Source organism: Medicago sativa, chromosome 5, assembly GCF_051527215.1.
Source record: "Medicago sativa cultivar Bolivia chromosome 5, Bolivia_mono, whole genome shotgun sequence".
Lineage (NCBI taxonomy): Eukaryota > Viridiplantae > Streptophyta > Magnoliopsida > Fabales > Fabaceae > Medicago > Medicago sativa.
This window is the reverse complement of record NC_140753.1, coordinates 20814844-20834052: the sequence shown is the minus strand read 5'-3', so window position 1 is coordinate 20834052 and position 19209 is coordinate 20814844. Positions and strand designations below refer to the sequence as shown.

Here is a 19209-nt window from a genome sequence, read left to right as displayed (position 1 = left end):
CAATAACCACGACGGATCTTTTTATTTGTCTCCCAACCACTCCAACATTGAAAAAATATAAACATGTTGGGAGGGATTAAAAAGTCGCAATCTAGCCACAACATCAAGCTCTTCCACACACGACTAGACATAGAGCAATGGAGGAAAAGATGGTTAGCCGTTTCCGCCTCATTACCACACAACACGCAAAGGGTTGAAACATCCGGAGGAAGGACATTTCTCAGCTCGAGATTCACCCTCGTAGGAATACGATTTAACAATAGCTTCCAAGAGAAAGCCACAACTTTGGAAGGAGCGGAACTCTTCCAAACTTTAGAAAATACTTTTTTCTCCTCCTCACACCACAAATCTTCCACCATTACCAAACCTATCAACTTCATATAAGAGGATTTAACCGAAAACCAGCCGTTATCCTCCAACCTCCATCTCCACCCATCTTCCTCTTCGGCTAGTCGAAACCCCAATAACTCATCGCGAAGTGCATCCAATAATTGATCCTCCCACACAAATAACCTCCTCCTCCAATCGAAGTGCCACTCCACACGCGAGCTAAGCTCTCCTGCCATGGCCCCCACACTTTCCTCTTTTTGATTTGAAATAGAAAACAACCTCGGGTATTTATCCCTAAAAGGCATACCACCCCTCCAAGCGTCGTTCCAAAAACTAGTATTCCTACCATTTCCCACACTCCTAACCAATTCCGAGTTAAACCACGCCACTCCACCGAATTGGTCCAAGTTCGCAATATCCTTCCACCAAGATGATGTCCATCGCGGCCAAGTATTAGAAGTATCCTCCAACAACAATGAAACATTGACACCATATTTAGCCATCAAAACCTCTTTCCATAATGCATTTTCCCCGACCAACAACCTCCATCTCCATTTAGCTAAAAGGCTTATATTGACCACCCTAATATCCCTAACTCCCAACCCACCATTTTCCTTACTTTGACATATAGACTTCCACTTCACCCAACTAATCTTCCTCCCACCTCCAACACCACCCCATAAAAACTCTCTTTGCAAGCGGACAATCTTCTTCGCCACCACCTCCGGCATCTTCATAAAGGATAAGTAAAAAATAGGTATGGAATTAAGTACCGAGTTAATAAGCACTATTCTTCCCCCAAAGCTTATATACTTATTACCCCATGAGTTCAATTTCCTATCAAGGAGATCAATCAAAGGTTGCCAAGTGGAGCATCTCCTATGATTTGCCCCCACCGGAAGCCCTAAATATTTAAAAGGAAAAACCCCTTGAGAGCAATTCAAGAAATTACAAGCCATCTCCATAAACTCGGTTTGGACATTCACCCCAATCAAACAACTTTTTGCAAAATTAACCTTCAAGCCCGATGCCCTCTCAAAGCCTTGGAGCAAAGCCTTTAATGTCCACAAGTTTTCAACCGACGGAGTACCCACACAAAGCGTATCGTCCGCATATTGGAGGTGGGAAACCTCCACTTCACTTCCGGCAAAACGAAAACCCTCAAACAAATCAAGAGAAACTGCATTCCGCATCAAACCACTAAACCCCTCCGCAACCACCAAAAACAAAAAAGGAGCCAAAGGGTCTCCTTGTTTAAGACCCCGTTGAATATTAATCTCCTCCGTAGGGCTCCCATTAACAAGAATTGACATACTTCCTCCACACACACAAGCCTTCATCCAATCCACCCACTTGTGACAAAAACCCAATCTAACCAACATGTATTCCAAAAAACTCCAATCCACCGAGTCATAAGCCTTTTCAAAATCAACCTTAAAAATCAAACACTTACGCTTCATTTTCTTGGCATAATCCACCAACTCATTGATTACCATAACTCCATCCACCAAATTTCTCCCTTTGAGGAACGCCGATTGATTGGTAGAGATAATAGAATTCGTAACCCCAACCATTCTTCTAGCCAATACCTTTGCAAGCAACTTATAGAGGCAACCTAACAAAGATATCGGCCTAAAGTCTTTCAATCCCATCGGAGAAGAAACCTTGGGAATCAAAGCCACAAAAAACGCCAACATACCTCTAGGCAACACACCATTGGCATGGAATTGGTCAAACATAATTCTCACTTCATTCTTAATCAAATACCAAAATTCCTTGATAAACGCGAAATTAAAACCATCCGGACCCGGGCTTTTGTCCCCATCACTCTCCTTAACCACCGCCTCAATCTCCAAATGAGAAAACGGAGCTACTAGACCTCCATTTTCATCCTCGGTTAGGGAAGGAAAAGGAACCCCATCCAACTTAGGCCTAGAGCACGGCGGATTATTATTGTGCACTTATATGTGGGCAAAACAACATCTAGGTTGCCAAAATTTAAAACGGAAGAATTAATTCAGAAACTATGTTTTATCACTGATTTTATTCAACAAAAGCAAACATTTGTATTTTTTTTTTCCCACATCAATGCTGATATTTATAACTTTTTTTGTCTTGTGAAATCCCCTAAAGCGATTTTCTCTGTATATGTACTTTCAATTTGTACAAACAACACATTTCATGGTAAGTGACAGGAGGAGTTAACCTGTGAGTGACACAGGTATATAGATTGATTATCATTGGTTTGCAGCAAGTTAAGATATTGGGAGCAGATGGGTCAATCTATTATAAAACCAACTTGAGCAACTTGAGGGATTTGAGTTATTTGCAGTCATTTATTTTCTATTTTATCTCTTTTTGGTTTTATTTATATGTATTATATAAAGAACATTTGGACAAAGTAGATCAACGATAGAGGATATGTGGGAAATCAATTCAATGGTGATGAAATTGGTGGCTACAGTGATTACATGAAGTTACTGACCACATCCTATCAAGTCCAAGTCCATATTAAACTTTCATGAACACAAAGCAAACCTTTGAGTGAAATGAAATAAATATAAGATAAGTATACCATTGTGAGGCAACATTGAGAATGATAAGGATCTTTCCTTTACAATGAAAGATTGAGAGGCAATAATAATGTGATCCGTTCTTAAAGAGAAAGACAAAGAGGTCGGAGTTGTGTAAAAAGTGGTAGAGGTTGAAGGTTATGACCATTTAACGATCTCTGGTAATGGTTTACGTGAAGAATAAAAGTTATGAGCAGAGATAGAGACAGAAGAAGTCCCACATCGTTTAAAGTCAATACACACGGCCAGAAAGTTCAATATAAAATTGGAATTTCTTTGCTAAGCAAGGCATCAAGCCTCAAGTTTCATTGTTTTTTACTGTGAAAATTAGTAGATTGCTGGTGAGGTCAAACAAGAAATTATAAGTCTTATAAAATAGTCTCATTTTATAAGTGAGACTCAATATTATGATGGATTTTTTGATTTAATTCTAATGTAAACTTATACCAATTATAAAGATAAGTTTTTTTTTTTTTTTCCTTTTCTTATGGTATCTAGCACTATATTTTAAAGGGTAGTGTTAACCGGTGCCTTCGGAACACCGGTTAAGGAAGCAAATATAATATTCTCTCCGTTTCAAAATATAAGCAAAATTCTCTTTTAAGTTCACTCATTTAATGATGTATGTGGTTCATAATATGGACCATATACATCATTAAATGAATGAACCTAAAAAGTGAATTTTGCTTATATTTTGAAACGGAGGGAGTAACATTACATTGGAACTTGTGCAGTCAACTAATTAAAAGTCTAAAAAGTATTTCTTTTAATTAAAAACTTTCTTTTTTTAGTTTCCTTAACGAGTGCCCCGAGGGCACCGGTTAACATAACCCTTTTTTAGTATTCTTAACCAGTGCCCCGGGGCACCGGTTAGCATCACCCTTTAAATTATTATTGTGCACTTATAGGATGTGAAAATTTAAAACGGAAAAATTAATTTAGAATTTAGTGTAATTTTTTTTTATCCTTTATCACTTATTTTATTCAACAAAACCAAATAGAGAATAGCTTTGGCCTTTGGCTAATTCCTACTATTGCTTTTGGAAAGAGAATTTGGACTTCAAACCAGCAGCAACCCTCTCCTTGGTTGTAAGCACTTGTTCACTTTTTTTAAATACAGTGTTCCCTTCGTCAATTTTGGGTTATTTGCAAAATGGTGGAAAGAATACTTTTCTCCTCAAACAATATTAAATATTTTATATTGAATTTAATTTATTAGTATATACATTATTTTGTAGGGCTATAAGGTGAGGATGTGTAGCTCAACTTGGATTGGTTTGAGTTAATGAAATTCTGTTCAAATCTAGACGAAAGAAGAAATTGAATCATATACCTTTTTATTGAATTTTCACAACATCTTTCATATCTATATGTATTTGTATCTGTTATTGGTTTATAGATATGTGAAGTATTCGATAAAATACCTTTTAAAAATTAATTTATATATTTCGCTTAAGCTTAAGCTAAAAATAAAGGCAAGGTGGGAGATGTTGCGCTTAAGCTTGACATTAGCGAAGCGTATGATATGATTGAATGGAATTACCTTAGAAATGTTATGGTGAAGATGAGATTCTCTCACATTTTGGCAACATTTATCAGTCATCAATGTGTTAGTTGAACATTTGCTTAGTAGGATGTGTCCTTGAGATAAGAAGGTGCATACTTTCAGATCCTAAGCAGTCTGGTATGCAAGTTATCACTCCATTATTATCATGGGGCAATGAAGACATTTCAACAGTTTGTTATATGATTGAATGAGAAAGCCTATTTTCTGTAAGCTAATAAGTAATGCGAACAACATGTCACTCATTGTTATATTGATATGATAGAAATTCGTGTTATATTCTTTTTTTTTTGAGGCATTCGTGTGATATTCTATCAATTTGTCTTTGCAATTTATTGGATTATGTAAGATTAATGAGTAGCTCAACTAGTTGGGTGACTTTATAACAATTACTACAACAGATAAATATTTGTATATGTATACTCAAACATTATTATACTCAAACATTTTGTCGAGTGTATGGATTGTATTTGCCAACAGCTTCTATGTGACATTATTTAGACGACGAACAACATTACACCACACTTAGACGATGAGATCACAAAGAACAAAACCTAGATTTATATGAAAATCACTTATTTAGATTGAAAGAGCGAGAAAAGAATGAAGATGAGTGATTTCAGGTAAACAAATTCGCTCAAAACCACTCTCTCAATAAAGAAAATAGAAGAGAGAACCTTGAAAGAGAAAAATGGGTCGACTTGTTGAAGATGAAAGAGTTATTAGATTCAAACGAGATTAAATTAAGACCAGCTTTCAGTGTTTATTTTTTGCTACAAGTATGTCGTAATTTTTAATTAGAAGCTTTTTATTTGAGGGGTTGTAATTAGAAGTTTATTAACTATTTAACAACTAATTAATATAATAATTTCATGCGGAGGAGAATCAAGATGAACTTGTGGTAACAATCGTGATGTAAGGATTCCGTCGCAACGCAAGAGGTTCTCAAATGCTAGAAAATTTACCTGCAAATTAAATATTAACACTCCAACATTCATATTACGAATGAGGTTGAAAAGTGTGTAAAGTATGAATCGTAACTTGGGGTCACATTTATATAGAAATTGACTACATGTAAATTGGTGGAATCCTCGTAAATTATTATAGAGAAATGCTAAGGGCACTTGATCAGAAGTTTAAGGTAGAAATTTTATCTCAAAATTTATGTATTCAACATATTGAAACATAGAAAAACAACATTTTCTACATGAAAGTTATCAATAGTTTCTATTTTTGAATCTGTGGAGTATCCAATAAGATATTTTTTTACTTATGCATGTCTTAAATTGGACCATATACATTTCTATTGAATTTTTACAACATTGTCTTACTTTTTTACCTTTCATCTTTTCTAGGATACGTATATGTGAAATATCTTATAAGTATCCTTGTGTATCTATGGAGTATCCAATAAGTATCCGATAAGATTTTTTTTTAAAATAAAATAATTAATTCTGATACTTTGTGGGTGCGTATCCGCAAGTATCCGTGGAGTATCGTATGTGTCCATTTTAGAGTATCCGGACTTCATAGGTTATGCTCAATGAGGTGAAAATATAAGGAAGAGGATGGAAGATGTAACCATACGGCATTAAACTCTCCAAACTTGGGACATTCTACTTCCTCAAATCCAAATATCTGAAAAATGAAAATCATACAATACAAATTTCAAACATATATTATCGTATCATGAAAGCAATATAATATGTGTTGGAAAAATCAGAAACTAATATCATAGAGGACCGATCGAGTTGAACGCTTCTTTGGTTAGATGTGTTGGAAAAAAATCAGAAAAGTTTGATTCGGCTCAGGAACTATGAAGAGAGTAAATTTAGTTGATCCATAATCTGTTATGTTTTGTTTTATTACGTGTTTTACGCTGTTGAATTATGTTTTGTTTCTTAGGATTTTAGAATTTAAAAATAGGATGCAAAAGAAGGTTGGAGGGTCTAATAAAAAAATTCTCAACATTATAGGATTATGAGTGGCCCAAGAAAAAAAAGTAAAGTAAGGTGGGTTTGCCCAACATAAACAAACAAATAGGAATCAAATAAATAAAGAGTATTACTTTTCCCACCCTATGTCTTTCCTCGCGCGCCCTATTTTTTTCCAAAATTACCCTCGGAATTTTCCGGATTTTATAATCCGGAATGATGTTTTTCCAGAATTTTTTTGATTTTAAGCTTTCTATTGCTGTGGAATTGGTTATGTACAAGCTACAAATTTTAAAAATAACGGTGCACTTAACATTTATGGAGAGAGGTATATTCTGCAATGTGCTGCAGATTTTAAATATAATATGAATGATATTACTGAGTTGTCTTTCTTAATTTCTTTCTTCCAAAGGCATCAGCACTGAATGAAGTTTTCAAATACTTGTTAGGTCATGATTCTAATGCTTTGAAGTGAGTATTGAAACTTTACTTGTCTCATTCATCACAAGAATTATGGATATGTCAGCTTCATGCTTTGAGCATTGTTATGTAGAGAAATAAGTACTCCAACACCGGGTTCCAAGGATTTATTCTTCCCAACAAAATATCCCAACCATTTTTTATGCAATTCAAAGCTTGTTTCTGAAAAAAAGTATTGGTCATACTAGAGAAATCCTCCATATAATCACATTCCGGATTACAAAATCCGAATTGTTTAACGTATTCCGGATTATGTAATCCGGAAATATCATTTTTCACCCTATTTGTTGACTTTCAACGTGAGTTACGGATTTTTCCGGATTTTGTAATCCAGAAAGCTCAAAAAATAGGGCGCGTTACATGATTTTTTCGGATTACATAATCCGAAAACCCCCTAAACACCCTTTTTTCATGGTGCTGATGCAATCTGGATTCTATATTCCGGAATGCACCAGCACCAAATTTTTCATATGTAACAAATCTTCTAAAATTCTATGTGCATCTAAACTCTTAGAACCAGGACAAACTTTAAAAGTAAGAGTCCTTAACGATGTTGAATTTGCAAGTATGAAACGTATCAAACTCATTGCATGCTGAGAAATTCTACATGCTCTAACATGGATATTCACCATCTGCAGATTATTAAGGCAATCACTACTGCATTCTAACTCTTCTGAATGATCCGACACTTGTACGGTAGCAACATCGATGTAACTCTAAAGTGTAAAAATTAAAGTGTCAAAATACAACAATAAGAAATAAGCTAAGAAGCTTAGGTAATCATGTTTACATGTATAATAAGTTCAACCAAGCCAGGAGCACATTGGAGTGCACTATCTCCTCTTATCATTTGCTCCATGATTTTTACACCCAAAATTCAAAATTCCATCATTTATACTTTTTTTCATGGTGCTAATGCAATCCGGATTCTATAATCCGGAATGCACAAGGGCATTTTTGGAAAATTTACAGGGCGTGGGAGAAAGACCATACGATGGGAAAGTAATACTCATAAATAAATAGATAGGTTCTGCAACGTATTGCAATTGCAATTGGAAAAAAAAAAAAAATTAGGTCAGAAAGTGGAGAAGATGGAGGGAGGGTGGCGTGCCGTTGCGAATGTTCGTCAACACCATGTTTCTGAACTGCGTACTTTCTTTCATTTGGAGCAGGTCAGCGTTTCGAACCGTCTTGGTATCCTTGAAAATATTCGGAAAATCAAATACAACATCGATGAAGGTTTGTCTTTCTGTTTCAAAAGCATATCTGATGCTGCGGAAGTTGTCAATGTTATAGCGGGCATACTTCCTGCCCTGGTTCAGTGGAACACGATTGATCCATACCTTTTTTCTGTTGAAATCGTCCCAATTTGCTGCGGGGATTTGATTATTTTGCCTAGTAATATTGCTGCTTCTTTCGGTCCAAATATTGGTCCTATTGTTATTTGTACTAGGGTTGCCAAAACATTTACTTTGCTTGATCCATTTACCTTGACCCACTGTTTCTTAAAGGCTGATAAATACTGGGATGCACCCTTCAGGCCTTCATTCTCTAGGCATCAGTTAGTGGAATATGTTGTTCTCGGTATTGAGGAATTAGAAAAGGAGGAGGTGGAGGTGGAGGAGAATAAACAGAAGAAGAAGCTGATTTTTTATGGTGATGATGATGATGATGATGGTGATTCCTATGCTACTTATGCTGCTGCTGCCAAAAAATATCGTTTAGCTAATGCCATAGTTGCTCGTGTCAAAGATATTTTAAATAATCACACAACTTTTCAAATCAGGACTCATCTTGGTCGTATTTTAAAACCCGGTGACCATGCTCTTGGTTATGACGACATGTCTGCTGGAGGAGGTCCCATTTTGATTACCAAGATTAGTTTTGATAAAGAGGAGAATGGTAGAGTTGTTCCTGTTCTGGATAAGTGGGAATCTGATTATCAACTCTTCTTAAAAGATTTACAACAAGACCCTCAACTCCTCTTCGACCGAAGAGCAATCTACCGAAATCCAACCAACTGCCATCCATCTGGCCCACCCATCAGATCCCCTTTTAGAAGACCTTTTTATCCATTGGAGGATTTGCTTGATGGATGATCTACTTACAAGCTCAAACAAACATCACTTCTATTGATGTTTTGTTAGTTCCAATAACTAAAACAAGGAAGATGCTTTTCGTTTATTAGGTTTTTTCTATTAGCTGTTTCTGTTTATTCCGATAACAAGAACAACTTACTTTGTTGCAATTTGCAATTTCTGTTTGATATTATTTATGTTTATTAGAACAAGTTATGTGTGTTTATCGTGCTTCCCAAACCATGCCTGTCATTATATTCGGCACATAAAGTTCCTTTCACCATTTACTTTCTTGTCTTCCATGTGTAAGCAGCTAATATGCATTGGGTTGATCTTCTCTGCTATGTAAAATATCTGTTTCGTAAATCTTAAACAGTTGTTTGTTTGTGGTATAGTACTATCTTTTATATGGATTCATTCCTGTGCTGGATGGATGTAAATATTTTGTGGATCTGTTTTTATTATATTGTTTGTTATAAACAAATAGTTCACTCCATTGAGTTTTGATTAATCTAATACCTATCGTACGAAGCAAAACTGGCAAACCGTCTTTATTAGGAGATTTTCAACTCTACATAAATAGATTAAAGTATAGTGTGGCTGCTTTTCATGTGTCCTTTCTTTCATTTGCTGAAGCATGGTGCCAACTGCTACTGTTTTTTGAATCAAACTCATGGATCAAGGTATTGTCTACTTTTTCCGTAGTCAATGTCATGCTCGAAAGTAGTTAGGAACTAGTTCCTGGCTGCGAAGAATCTCTTTAAGATAAGCAACTTGTTTTTCTCATGATACATTTGTCCGTCAATTATGAGATTGCTGAATTTGCTGATTGCATTTATACGACATTTTGAGATGTTCAGTTCTATCATTATAGGCTACTCAAGTTGTTACAACACGAGCTTGAAAATCATTTTGTCTCAAACCCCTTCGCAATCTCTCTTTTTTTTAAGTATACAATCCTGTCTCAAAGCCTTAAGGATGCAGATTTTGCAGCAAAACTGGCTGGTTTTACTTCTTTTCACTTGGAATTAGTAGACTAAAATGGCACCAAACTGTGTATTAATGTGTGATATTTACAGCTTCACCATACTGCTCTAAAAGTCTGTTATGCAGAAAACTGCATTAATGTGTGATATTTCACAACTTGCAAAGACTGCATTAAGTGATGATTTTTATCATTGAATCTGCAAAGCTCTTGCTTGTGAAATATCCAATACTTGTTTTTGACCTTAATTATGTGCATTGGTTTTATAAACATCGGTTGTAGCTTATACACATAAAATCAACATCTAAGTGTGTTACACAAACCCAAATTAACATAAACAGATTTATCACTACCAAGAAACAGGAAGTTAGTGTTATATATATATATATATATATATATATATATATATATATATATATATATATATATATATATATATATATATATATCTTTTTCTTATTGGGCATTTTAAAGAACAATTTTATGTTTTAAACTAGCTATGTTAGCTTTTTTAAACGAGCTGACGTCCCTGTTTCACAATAGATGTTTAACGATAGTGACTAAAATGACTAATAGAGTGTAGAGAGGAGGATTAAACATTGTTTTCGTTTGAGTTGGGGACTAGTGTGGCAACATCTTACACTTTTAAAATGACTAAAATGGTGGTTTGCTCTTTTATTAAATAAGTCAATATCTTCTAATATGCAATGCTTATATTGTTATACAATTTCTTAAACTATATGTGCAAGTACTTGTGGGATGCAATCAATGGTTTAGGATATGTGGGAAATCAATTCAATGGTGATGAAATTGGTGGCTGCAGTGACTACGTGAAGTTGCTGACCACATCCAATCCAAGTCCATTATTTTCATATAAATTAAAACTAAAGATAGACTTTATTCAATAACTGCGGTGCTGATGTTGAATTAAAAATGAATTAGAAAAAAATGAGTATTGTGCTTAAGCCTCTCGGTTTTTGTTTTGGCGCATTTTTTTTGGTTAAATTTGCCTTTGATCATGGGTTAGTGATGAGTTAACAGCAGTGACAATACAATGCATTGCAAGTTAACAATATATATTCACCATATAAAATTTCCCTTGCTAATCTGACCGACAATGCATTGAGCGGATACATTCAGCAAAGGTTAACTCATCATCAGCAGAAAGGAAATGGAAGGCTTCAACTGATAAAATCTCTACTGATCGGTATGACAAGTATGCCTTGGAAATGTTGCATTCTATGGAAAGTTTGAAGATATGCGTTAATATCTATTCAAGAGTAAGGTGGCTCCTTTATGCTACAGGTTCATGAATTCCTTTAACAGTTTGTTAGTTGTTTCTTCTGATAATGCAAAATTTGAGGGTGATTGTCGAGCTATTTTTTGAACTCAATCATATCTCTTATTCCAGTTAATCAAACTGATTTCTAAACTTGTTAAACAGGTTTAAATGCATAAAACCATAAATTCCTGTTTATATAACTTTGGTACCATACATTTTTTCTTACACTTAAGTTATGTACTTCTTTTTCAGCTTCAATCTGTAGCGAGGGATGAGATGGATAATAAGCTTCTTCAACTATATGCATACAAGAAATCAAGAAAACTTGGAAAGTTTGTCAATATAGTTTATCAGGAATGAATGGAGTTTTAAGGAGTGTTATATGTTCTCTAACATGGTTTATTTTATTGCAGTCACCAAAATCAAAGACACTTCTTTTAATCTGAATAGTTCATGCCATGAAAAATTATTGTTTCGGATGAAAAGCAGAAGAAAATATTTGCATCTGAAGTGTTCATGCCATTAACAAGCAAATTCTTAAAACATCCGTTCAATCAGAGTAGCTAGGTTCCACAAATTGTTTTCCTTCATATGACAATGTACATTCTGATTGGATAATATTCGAGATTGTTTATATTGCTAAATGTTTTTACTATGTCCCTTTCTGGAGTGTTTTTCAAGTTTCCTTGGCAAAGGAGACGGATGTAAAGGACATTGTATCCTAGAAGTTGATCAATGGATGTATCATAGGTTTAGTTTGTTAAGTAACTTGTTTATGGAAGCTCTGAAGCATTCTTTATGGAATTGCTATCAATCAATATTATAAATATATGATTAACAATTTCATTTGCTATTATATTAGTTATGATGATTTATTTTTCTTCTCAATATATGCTTTGTTGGATGATAGCTAGCTAAATGTATGTATGTATGAGTATCACACCTAGTTAATTAGTTGATGCAGTAATTTGTGAGCTTTCAAATTTTAAACATACCAAGAATTCTGTGAGAATTACTGAAACTCTTGTCAGTAATTAAACCGGATGTTATTGCATTCATCTTGCTTGTGGCATCCTAACAAGTGATGTACTGATTTTTGTTTAGACCAGGCATCGCTACAAGTAATTAATGGCCTCATTTCCTTCTTAATTGTGTTTATGGGAAGTGATCACTAAACTTTTTGAAGTTCTTGGTAATTGTCATTCTGTTGCCGTAAGTTGTCGGCTTATCAAATCATTTTTAACTGTTTTATGGAACTATCAAGTGTGAAGTTCTCTGTAATGTCTTTCTCCGGCATCCCTACAAGCAATGTACTGCTGAATGTTTGTTTCTGTATCATGTTTTAGAGTGGTGATTCTGCAAGGCCACTTGACCAGGTACATTCACAGATAGGACCATCACTAGAGGCACTGCAATTTGCATATACCAAGAATTATCAAATCGACAGTTCAAAAGTGAAAGAGAAGAGTGAGTTATCTCCAAATGGAAACTTTGAAGAGGACAATTTTTCAGTTTATGGACATGCTGATTTGGATCCAGGGGAAGAAGTTTGAATCGGCTATATCAAAATAGACCAGGGGAAGAAGTTTGTGGTGAAGCCAGAGGAGAAAACCATACGGAAGGTTATGATGAAGAGAAAAGTATGTAGGTGAAGCTGAAGGAAGGGCTGATGCGCGTGATTTTGAAGGAGATGGAACGTCATTGCTATTTTCCTTGTATGTCATTCTTCATAAACAAGCCTAATGTTGTGGTTTTGCACATATTGTGGATACCTGTCCTGCACTGGATATGAGCATGATGTCTTATTATGTTGGATTGTGTTTCTATTCTTATAAATTTTTCTTGACAACATTGTATCCTAGAAGTTGATCAAAGGTTTGGCAATGAATTGTCATTGTCTTGAGTAGATCTGTGAACGTGTGTACCGAAAATGCTGAAAATAAATTGAAAATGAAATGAAAAAAACAATATTTTGTTTAGGCCTCTCAGCTTTTGTTTTGGCATAAACACTTGGAAGAACTTATGAAAACAACTTATTTCTTGTTCATAAGCTGTTCTCGTTTATTTTCATAAGTCACAACTTATAGCATTTCCGAAAACAATTTGAATTTATGTGTAATAAAATAACTTATTTATAAGTGCTTATTCTATAAGCTAGAAAATTAAGTTGTTTTATCCAAACAGGGCCATAATACAATTACTGCAAGAACTGTTCTTTTTTATTAAGGGTAAACCATATTCACGGTTAATTAGTATGGTGAATGCTAAAGATGGATGGGAAAGTCGGTGGCTAAAATCCGAATAGAAGAAAGATGAGAACTTGGCTGGGAAGTGGAACTACACCTTTGGTCAATGGAATAGAAACGCCAACGACAAAGGTAAACTAAATTGTTATGTTGAACAACCTTTTTTTATTGTGGCTGGTGTTTACTTTTAATTGCAAAATGATATTAATGTTTGATTTCTCCGAAAGTATTCAAACAAGTGAAGATTACATATTTTATGCTATCTCTTCTGAGTTCCCTGAATTCAGCAACAAGGATAACACACTAGTCTTCCAATTTTCTGTCAAGCATTATCAGAAGCTTGGCTGTGGTTCTGGTTACATGATGTTTCTTAGCGGCGATGTTGATCAGAAGAAATTTGGCAGCGGTACTGCTTGCAAATTAAGATATTTGGAGCAGATGGTCTCGTTCTATTATAAAACTGGCTTGTGTTACTGAATCTTACCTACAAATATAGAATTGCTTTTAATCAATATTAATCGGATAGCTTAGGGCTTACGGTTTATGTTTTCCCTTCAACTTCTTACTGACCACATCCAATCCAATCCAAGTCCATTTCTATTCATAACTGCACAAGTTTAAGAGCCTTAGATTAATTTTCGCTAATGGGATAGCTTTGACTAATAACTACTATTGCTTTTGGAAAGGGAATTTGGACTTGAAACCAGCAGTAGCAGAAGCTGAAGTCCCATACCGTTTAAATTCATATCAAGCAACAGAAACATCTAATATAATAAATTCGTAAAGAGTTCAGTCAATTTTCATTAATCTGCTTCCCTCTACTTTGGTCGCATGCAGGCATTTATTTATTTTTTGTGAAGACTGGTAAGCCCTTCGTCAGTTTTGTGTTAATTGCGAAATGGATGAAAAAAAAATACATTTCTTCATAAAAAGAGAAAATCTCATGCCCCTCTCATCAAATAATATTAAAGATTTTATAATGAATTTAACTTATTATTTCTAATTTTTTTGGTAAGGATATAAGGGAAGGGAGGTTGTGTAGCTCAATTTGTTTGAGTTAAAGAGATAAAAGAGTATATGAAATAAGAAATTGAATTGTACTATATCTTTTTATTAAATTTTTACAACATCTTTCATATGTGTATGTATCTCAGTATAAAATATTTTTTAAAAACTAAAAAAAGAAAATCAATATTTTGTGGATACGTATCCGCGGGTATTTGTGGACCGAATACATCTTTAGGTTTGAAATATCTCAACTCATGGACCAGATACGTCTTTAGATTTGAAATATCTCAACATAAGAGTCATCTCCTTACAAGTTGGATCAATCTCAATTATCAAATCTTCAATTTTCCTTATATTTCCTAGCTCTGACTTTGAATTATTATTCCTAAAAAAATAAACTTTGAATTATTATAGTATTATGTTCTTATATATGGGCTTACACATGTTTAGATGAGACTAGCATTTTTTTATATAAAACTTCAAATTTGTATAGTCTCTCTTTGTTTTTCAAATCTTAGAGAGAGGATTGTTGTTTTTCAATTTAATTTGTTAAAATACTACATCCCTATTCATTTTATGGGATTCATATAAAGAGGTATTTATTTTATTTTCACTAACGAACATATTTTTAAAGTCTAAAATTTGGATAATTTTTGTATAGCTATTAATGAAATAGAAATGAAAATGAGATATATGCAAAGATGCTCTTGCTCTAAAAATAATTTTTTATGATTTAAATAATTGAATTAAAATTTCATTTTTATTTAGATTTATAATTTATTTTATGGTTTTTACTTGTATCTTTTAATCATCTAGCTTGATATTATAAGTCTCATTTTATAAGTGAGACTCAATATTATGATGGATTATTTGATTTAATTCTAATGTAAACTTATAAATTCTAAAGAATTTTTTTTTTCCTTTTCTTATAGTATCTAGCACTATATTTTAAATTATTATTGTGCACTTATAGGATGTGAAAATTTAAAACGGAAAAATTAATTTAGAATTTAGTGTAATTTTTTTTATCCTTTTATCATTGATTTTATTCAACAAAACCAAATAGAGAATAGCTTTGACTAATTACTACTATTGCTTTTAGAAAGAGAATTTGGACTTGAAACCAGAAGCAACAGAGGCTGAAGTCCCTCTGTTCCCTTCGTCAATTTGTGTATTTGCAAAATGGTGGAAATAATACTTTTCTCCTCAAACAATATTAAATATTTTATAATGAATTTAATTTATGTATACACATTATTTTGTAGGGCTATAAGGTGAGGATGTGTAGCTCAACTTGGTTTGGTTTGAGTTAATGAAAGTCTCTTCAAATCCAAACGAAAGAAGAAATTGAATCATATACCTTTTTATTGAATTTTCACAACATCTTTCATGAATCATATCTATATGTATTTGTATCTGTTATTGGTTTATAGATATGTGAAGTATTCGATAAAATACCTTTTAAAAATTAATTTATATATTTCGCTTAAGCTTAAGCTAAAAATAAAGGCAAGGTGGGAGATGTTGCGCTTAAGCTTGACATTAGCAAAGTGTATGATATGATTGAATGAAATTACCTTAGAAATGTTATGGTGAGATGGGATTCTCTCAATAATGGATCAAGTGGATTATGATTTGTGTAGAAAAAGTTGATTATTCTGCTCTTGTCAATGGTAATGCAGTAGGTCCTATCATTTTAGGTCGGGGATTGCGACGAGGAGACCCTCTCCCTCCTTGTTGCGCAGAATGACTACCAACTCTTATCATGAAGGCTGAAGCTAGTGGTGATATTCATGGTGTGAAGATTTGCAACGATGTACCAATAATCTCTCATCTATTATTTGCAGATGATTGTTTTTTGTTTTTTAGAGCTAATTTACCTGAGGCTCTGGAAATGAAAAACATTCTTTCAATTTATGAAGCAACATCCGGTCAAGCCATTAATCTTCAAAAGTCAAATTTTTGTTGTAAAAATATCTCACAAGCATATCAGAACAACATTGCTAATATCCTTGGTGTTTTGTCTGTTCTTGGTACTGGGAAGTATTTGGGTTTACCTTTTATGATTGGAAGAAGTAAGAAAGCAACCTTTAACTTCATAAAGGATAGAGTTTGGAAGAAAATTAACTCTTGGGGCAGCAAGTGTCTTTCCAAAGCAAGGCGTGAAGTGCTTATTAAATCAGTTTTACAATCCATACAAACCTAGCTATTTTATGAGCCTTTTCACGCTTTCATCTTCACTTTGTGACGAAATCGAAAAAATGATGAATTCCTTCTGGTGCTCAAAACAAAGGTGTATGTTGGCTCTCATTGGATAAACTCTCAATGCACAAAAAGGATGGAGGTATGAGTTTTAAGAATTTGTCTGCTTTTAATCTAGTTATGTTAGGTAAACATGGATGGAGGATTATGACGAATCCAAATACTCTTATAGAAAGACTCCACAAAGCTAAATACTACCCTCATTGTGATTTTTTGGAAGCTACCTTAGGGTATAAGCCTAGTTTTGTTTGGAGAAGTATTTGCAAATCCAAATTCATAAGCCTTGTTTTGAGACTCATCTTTGTTAGTGTTACCATTGTGGATGCTTTGATCACTCACCCATTTCTCTCCTTCTATTTCGTATATTTAGTGTTCCTCTCAAATAAAATTATTCCAACAATCAGTTATGAGTAATTAATTCATTCATTATAAATCCTCGGTTATGCACAAATGTAATGAGTTGTAATTTCATTTGTTGAAAACACACCAACTCATCATGAAATGAAAGAAGAAACACATACACCGACTCATAAGTATTTTCATTTCCCTTCATTCTATCCCATTGTATTCTTGAGTAAAAGAATTACTTTGTTCTCTACCAAATTAAACTGCATTAAGGAAGATTTGTTTTAGTTTTGGTGGTTTTCTTTCAACCTTTACAACATTTCTTTTCATAAACAAATGAAATGACTACACACATCATTTATAAATAGGCTACTTCCCCGTTTCACTTTAAAAGTACTTATAAAAGTACTTATTGTTTCTTAATAAATTTGGAACATCCGTAATTTTTGAAGTATTACTTTTAGTGTTAAAATGTTTTCTCAATAAATACCATGCTCGCCCGTATTGAACAATAGTGCAAACTGTTGTCAAAGAAAGCATATATGTTAATTGATTGTTCTGAAGCATATACAAATTGCGAGGTTGTTGAAGGATGATAATGTGCCATAGAGATTTAGGGAGAATTGTGGAGGAGAATGTTCACATTTTGGGTGAATTTATTTTTTTATTTAATGGATTCTAACATTTGGAGAGAGATTTAGCTGAATATACTTTAAAGAATTTCCATTAATTGATAAAATATGATAGACTTTCCTTAACTAACAACTAAAAATAAGAATCTAATTAAACTGAATAAAGAAACTTAATACTCTTCCAATTAAAGAAATTACTCCCTCCGTTCCTTTTTAAGTGTCACTTTTGGAGAATTTTTTTGTTCCTATTTAAGTGTCATTTTATATAGTTCAATGCAACATTAAATGTTATTTTACTAATATTACCCTTATTTATTATTGTGGAGAGAGAAATATATGTAATGAGATATTAAATAAATAAGATTATTATAGTAAATATAGAAATTATTGTATCAAAAGTAGCAACATTTATTGATTGTCTTGGTTTGTGTAAAATGTCAAAATGTGACAATTAAAAAGGAACGGAGGTAGTAAAATTAAGAATAAGCTTTATTCAATAATGCGGTGTCCCAGGATTCTTACATGCATGCTGAAATTTATTACTAATCCAATAGAGTAATTAATTAACTCTACTAAAAATGAAAAGAATTAAATGTGCAATGGACACGTCACTTAGCAAAGTGGCTTGGTAACCAAGTTAGTATCCTTCTAGAACATTCTTCTTCTTAAGCCCTTTCTTCCTCAGTCTCACTCACTCTCACTACAAAAACCCTAAAACGAAGCATTAAACAAATCCCTAAAAAATCTGTCTTTGTCAAGTCAAATTTCTTCAACACAATGGCATTTTCCCGCTTTCTCTTTTCCTCCTACCGTTCCTTCAAGGCCGCCGTGCCTTCCTTCATTCGCCGCCACCCCATCGTCACTACCGCCGTCTCTTACCTCGGCATCTCCTACGCCGCACGTCCTCTGATTCGCCACTTCAACACCGATGAGCAGAACGCCAACGCCAATGATCATCTTCGCCCTTTCCGTGCGACGGATGTTTTCTATCCGGGTAGGATGTTGGGTCGGGTCATGTTTTCAATGATCGATCGTCATGTCAACGTGAGAGAGACGGAGGAGGCTATTGTTCTCCGTTACTGTGGCCTCAGTGATGTCAAGAAGGAAGATGTGAAGGTGTTTGTTGATCGCAACATTCTCAAGATTGAGGATACTTTTCCGGGTCGCAATCGATTTAGTGGAACTCTCGACTTGGTTGAGAAGAACTGTGACGGTCTTCACACAACAGCCAAGTTCGAGAACGACGTTCTTGAAGTTGTGATTCCTAAGAAGCGGAAGAAGAACAAGGAAGAGGATGAAGATGAAGTTGATGTTGATCTCATCGTTCTTCATGTCATTGTTGAGTGAATGAATGATTGATCTAGGATTCTAGGTTTTAGGGTTTGGGTTATTGGAGGAACAATTAGTATTTTAGTTACTATTTTAAATGCTTAATTAGTATGAATGTATTAGAGATCTAAAATGAGATTTAGTTGGTTAATTAGTAAGAT

The 19209-nt window shown here is 34.0% G+C and overlaps 3 protein-coding genes and 1 long non-coding RNA gene across 5 annotated transcripts in view; all 4 read left to right on the top strand.

Annotated features, from left to right (window-relative positions):
* Positions 1-19209, top strand: part of LOC146920920 (uncharacterized) — a 65448-nt gene that overhangs the window by 40365 nt on the left and 5874 nt on the right. The window lies entirely within an intron of this gene.
* Positions 2533-9353, top strand: LOC146920924 (60S ribosomal export protein NMD3-like). The gene has a single exon (XM_085714348.1). It carries the CDS (start codon positions 7973-7975, stop codon positions 8978-8980), a length of 1008 nt encoding a protein of 335 aa, XP_085570474.1. The 5' UTR covers positions 2533-7972; the 3' UTR covers positions 8981-9353.
* LOC146920923 (uncharacterized) lies at positions 10386-12114 on the top strand. Of its 2 annotated transcripts, none has more exons than XR_015010745.1 (2): positions 10386-11224; positions 11479-12114. It is a non-coding gene; the product is annotated as an uncharacterized LOC146920923 (long non-coding RNA). The 2 variants fall into 2 exon arrangements; XR_015010744.1 differs by having other exon boundaries at positions 10386-11249.
* LOC146920922 (uncharacterized) lies at positions 16246-16686 on the top strand. The gene has a single exon (XM_085711222.1). It carries the CDS (start codon positions 16246-16248, stop codon positions 16684-16686), a length of 441 nt encoding a protein of 146 aa, XP_085567348.1.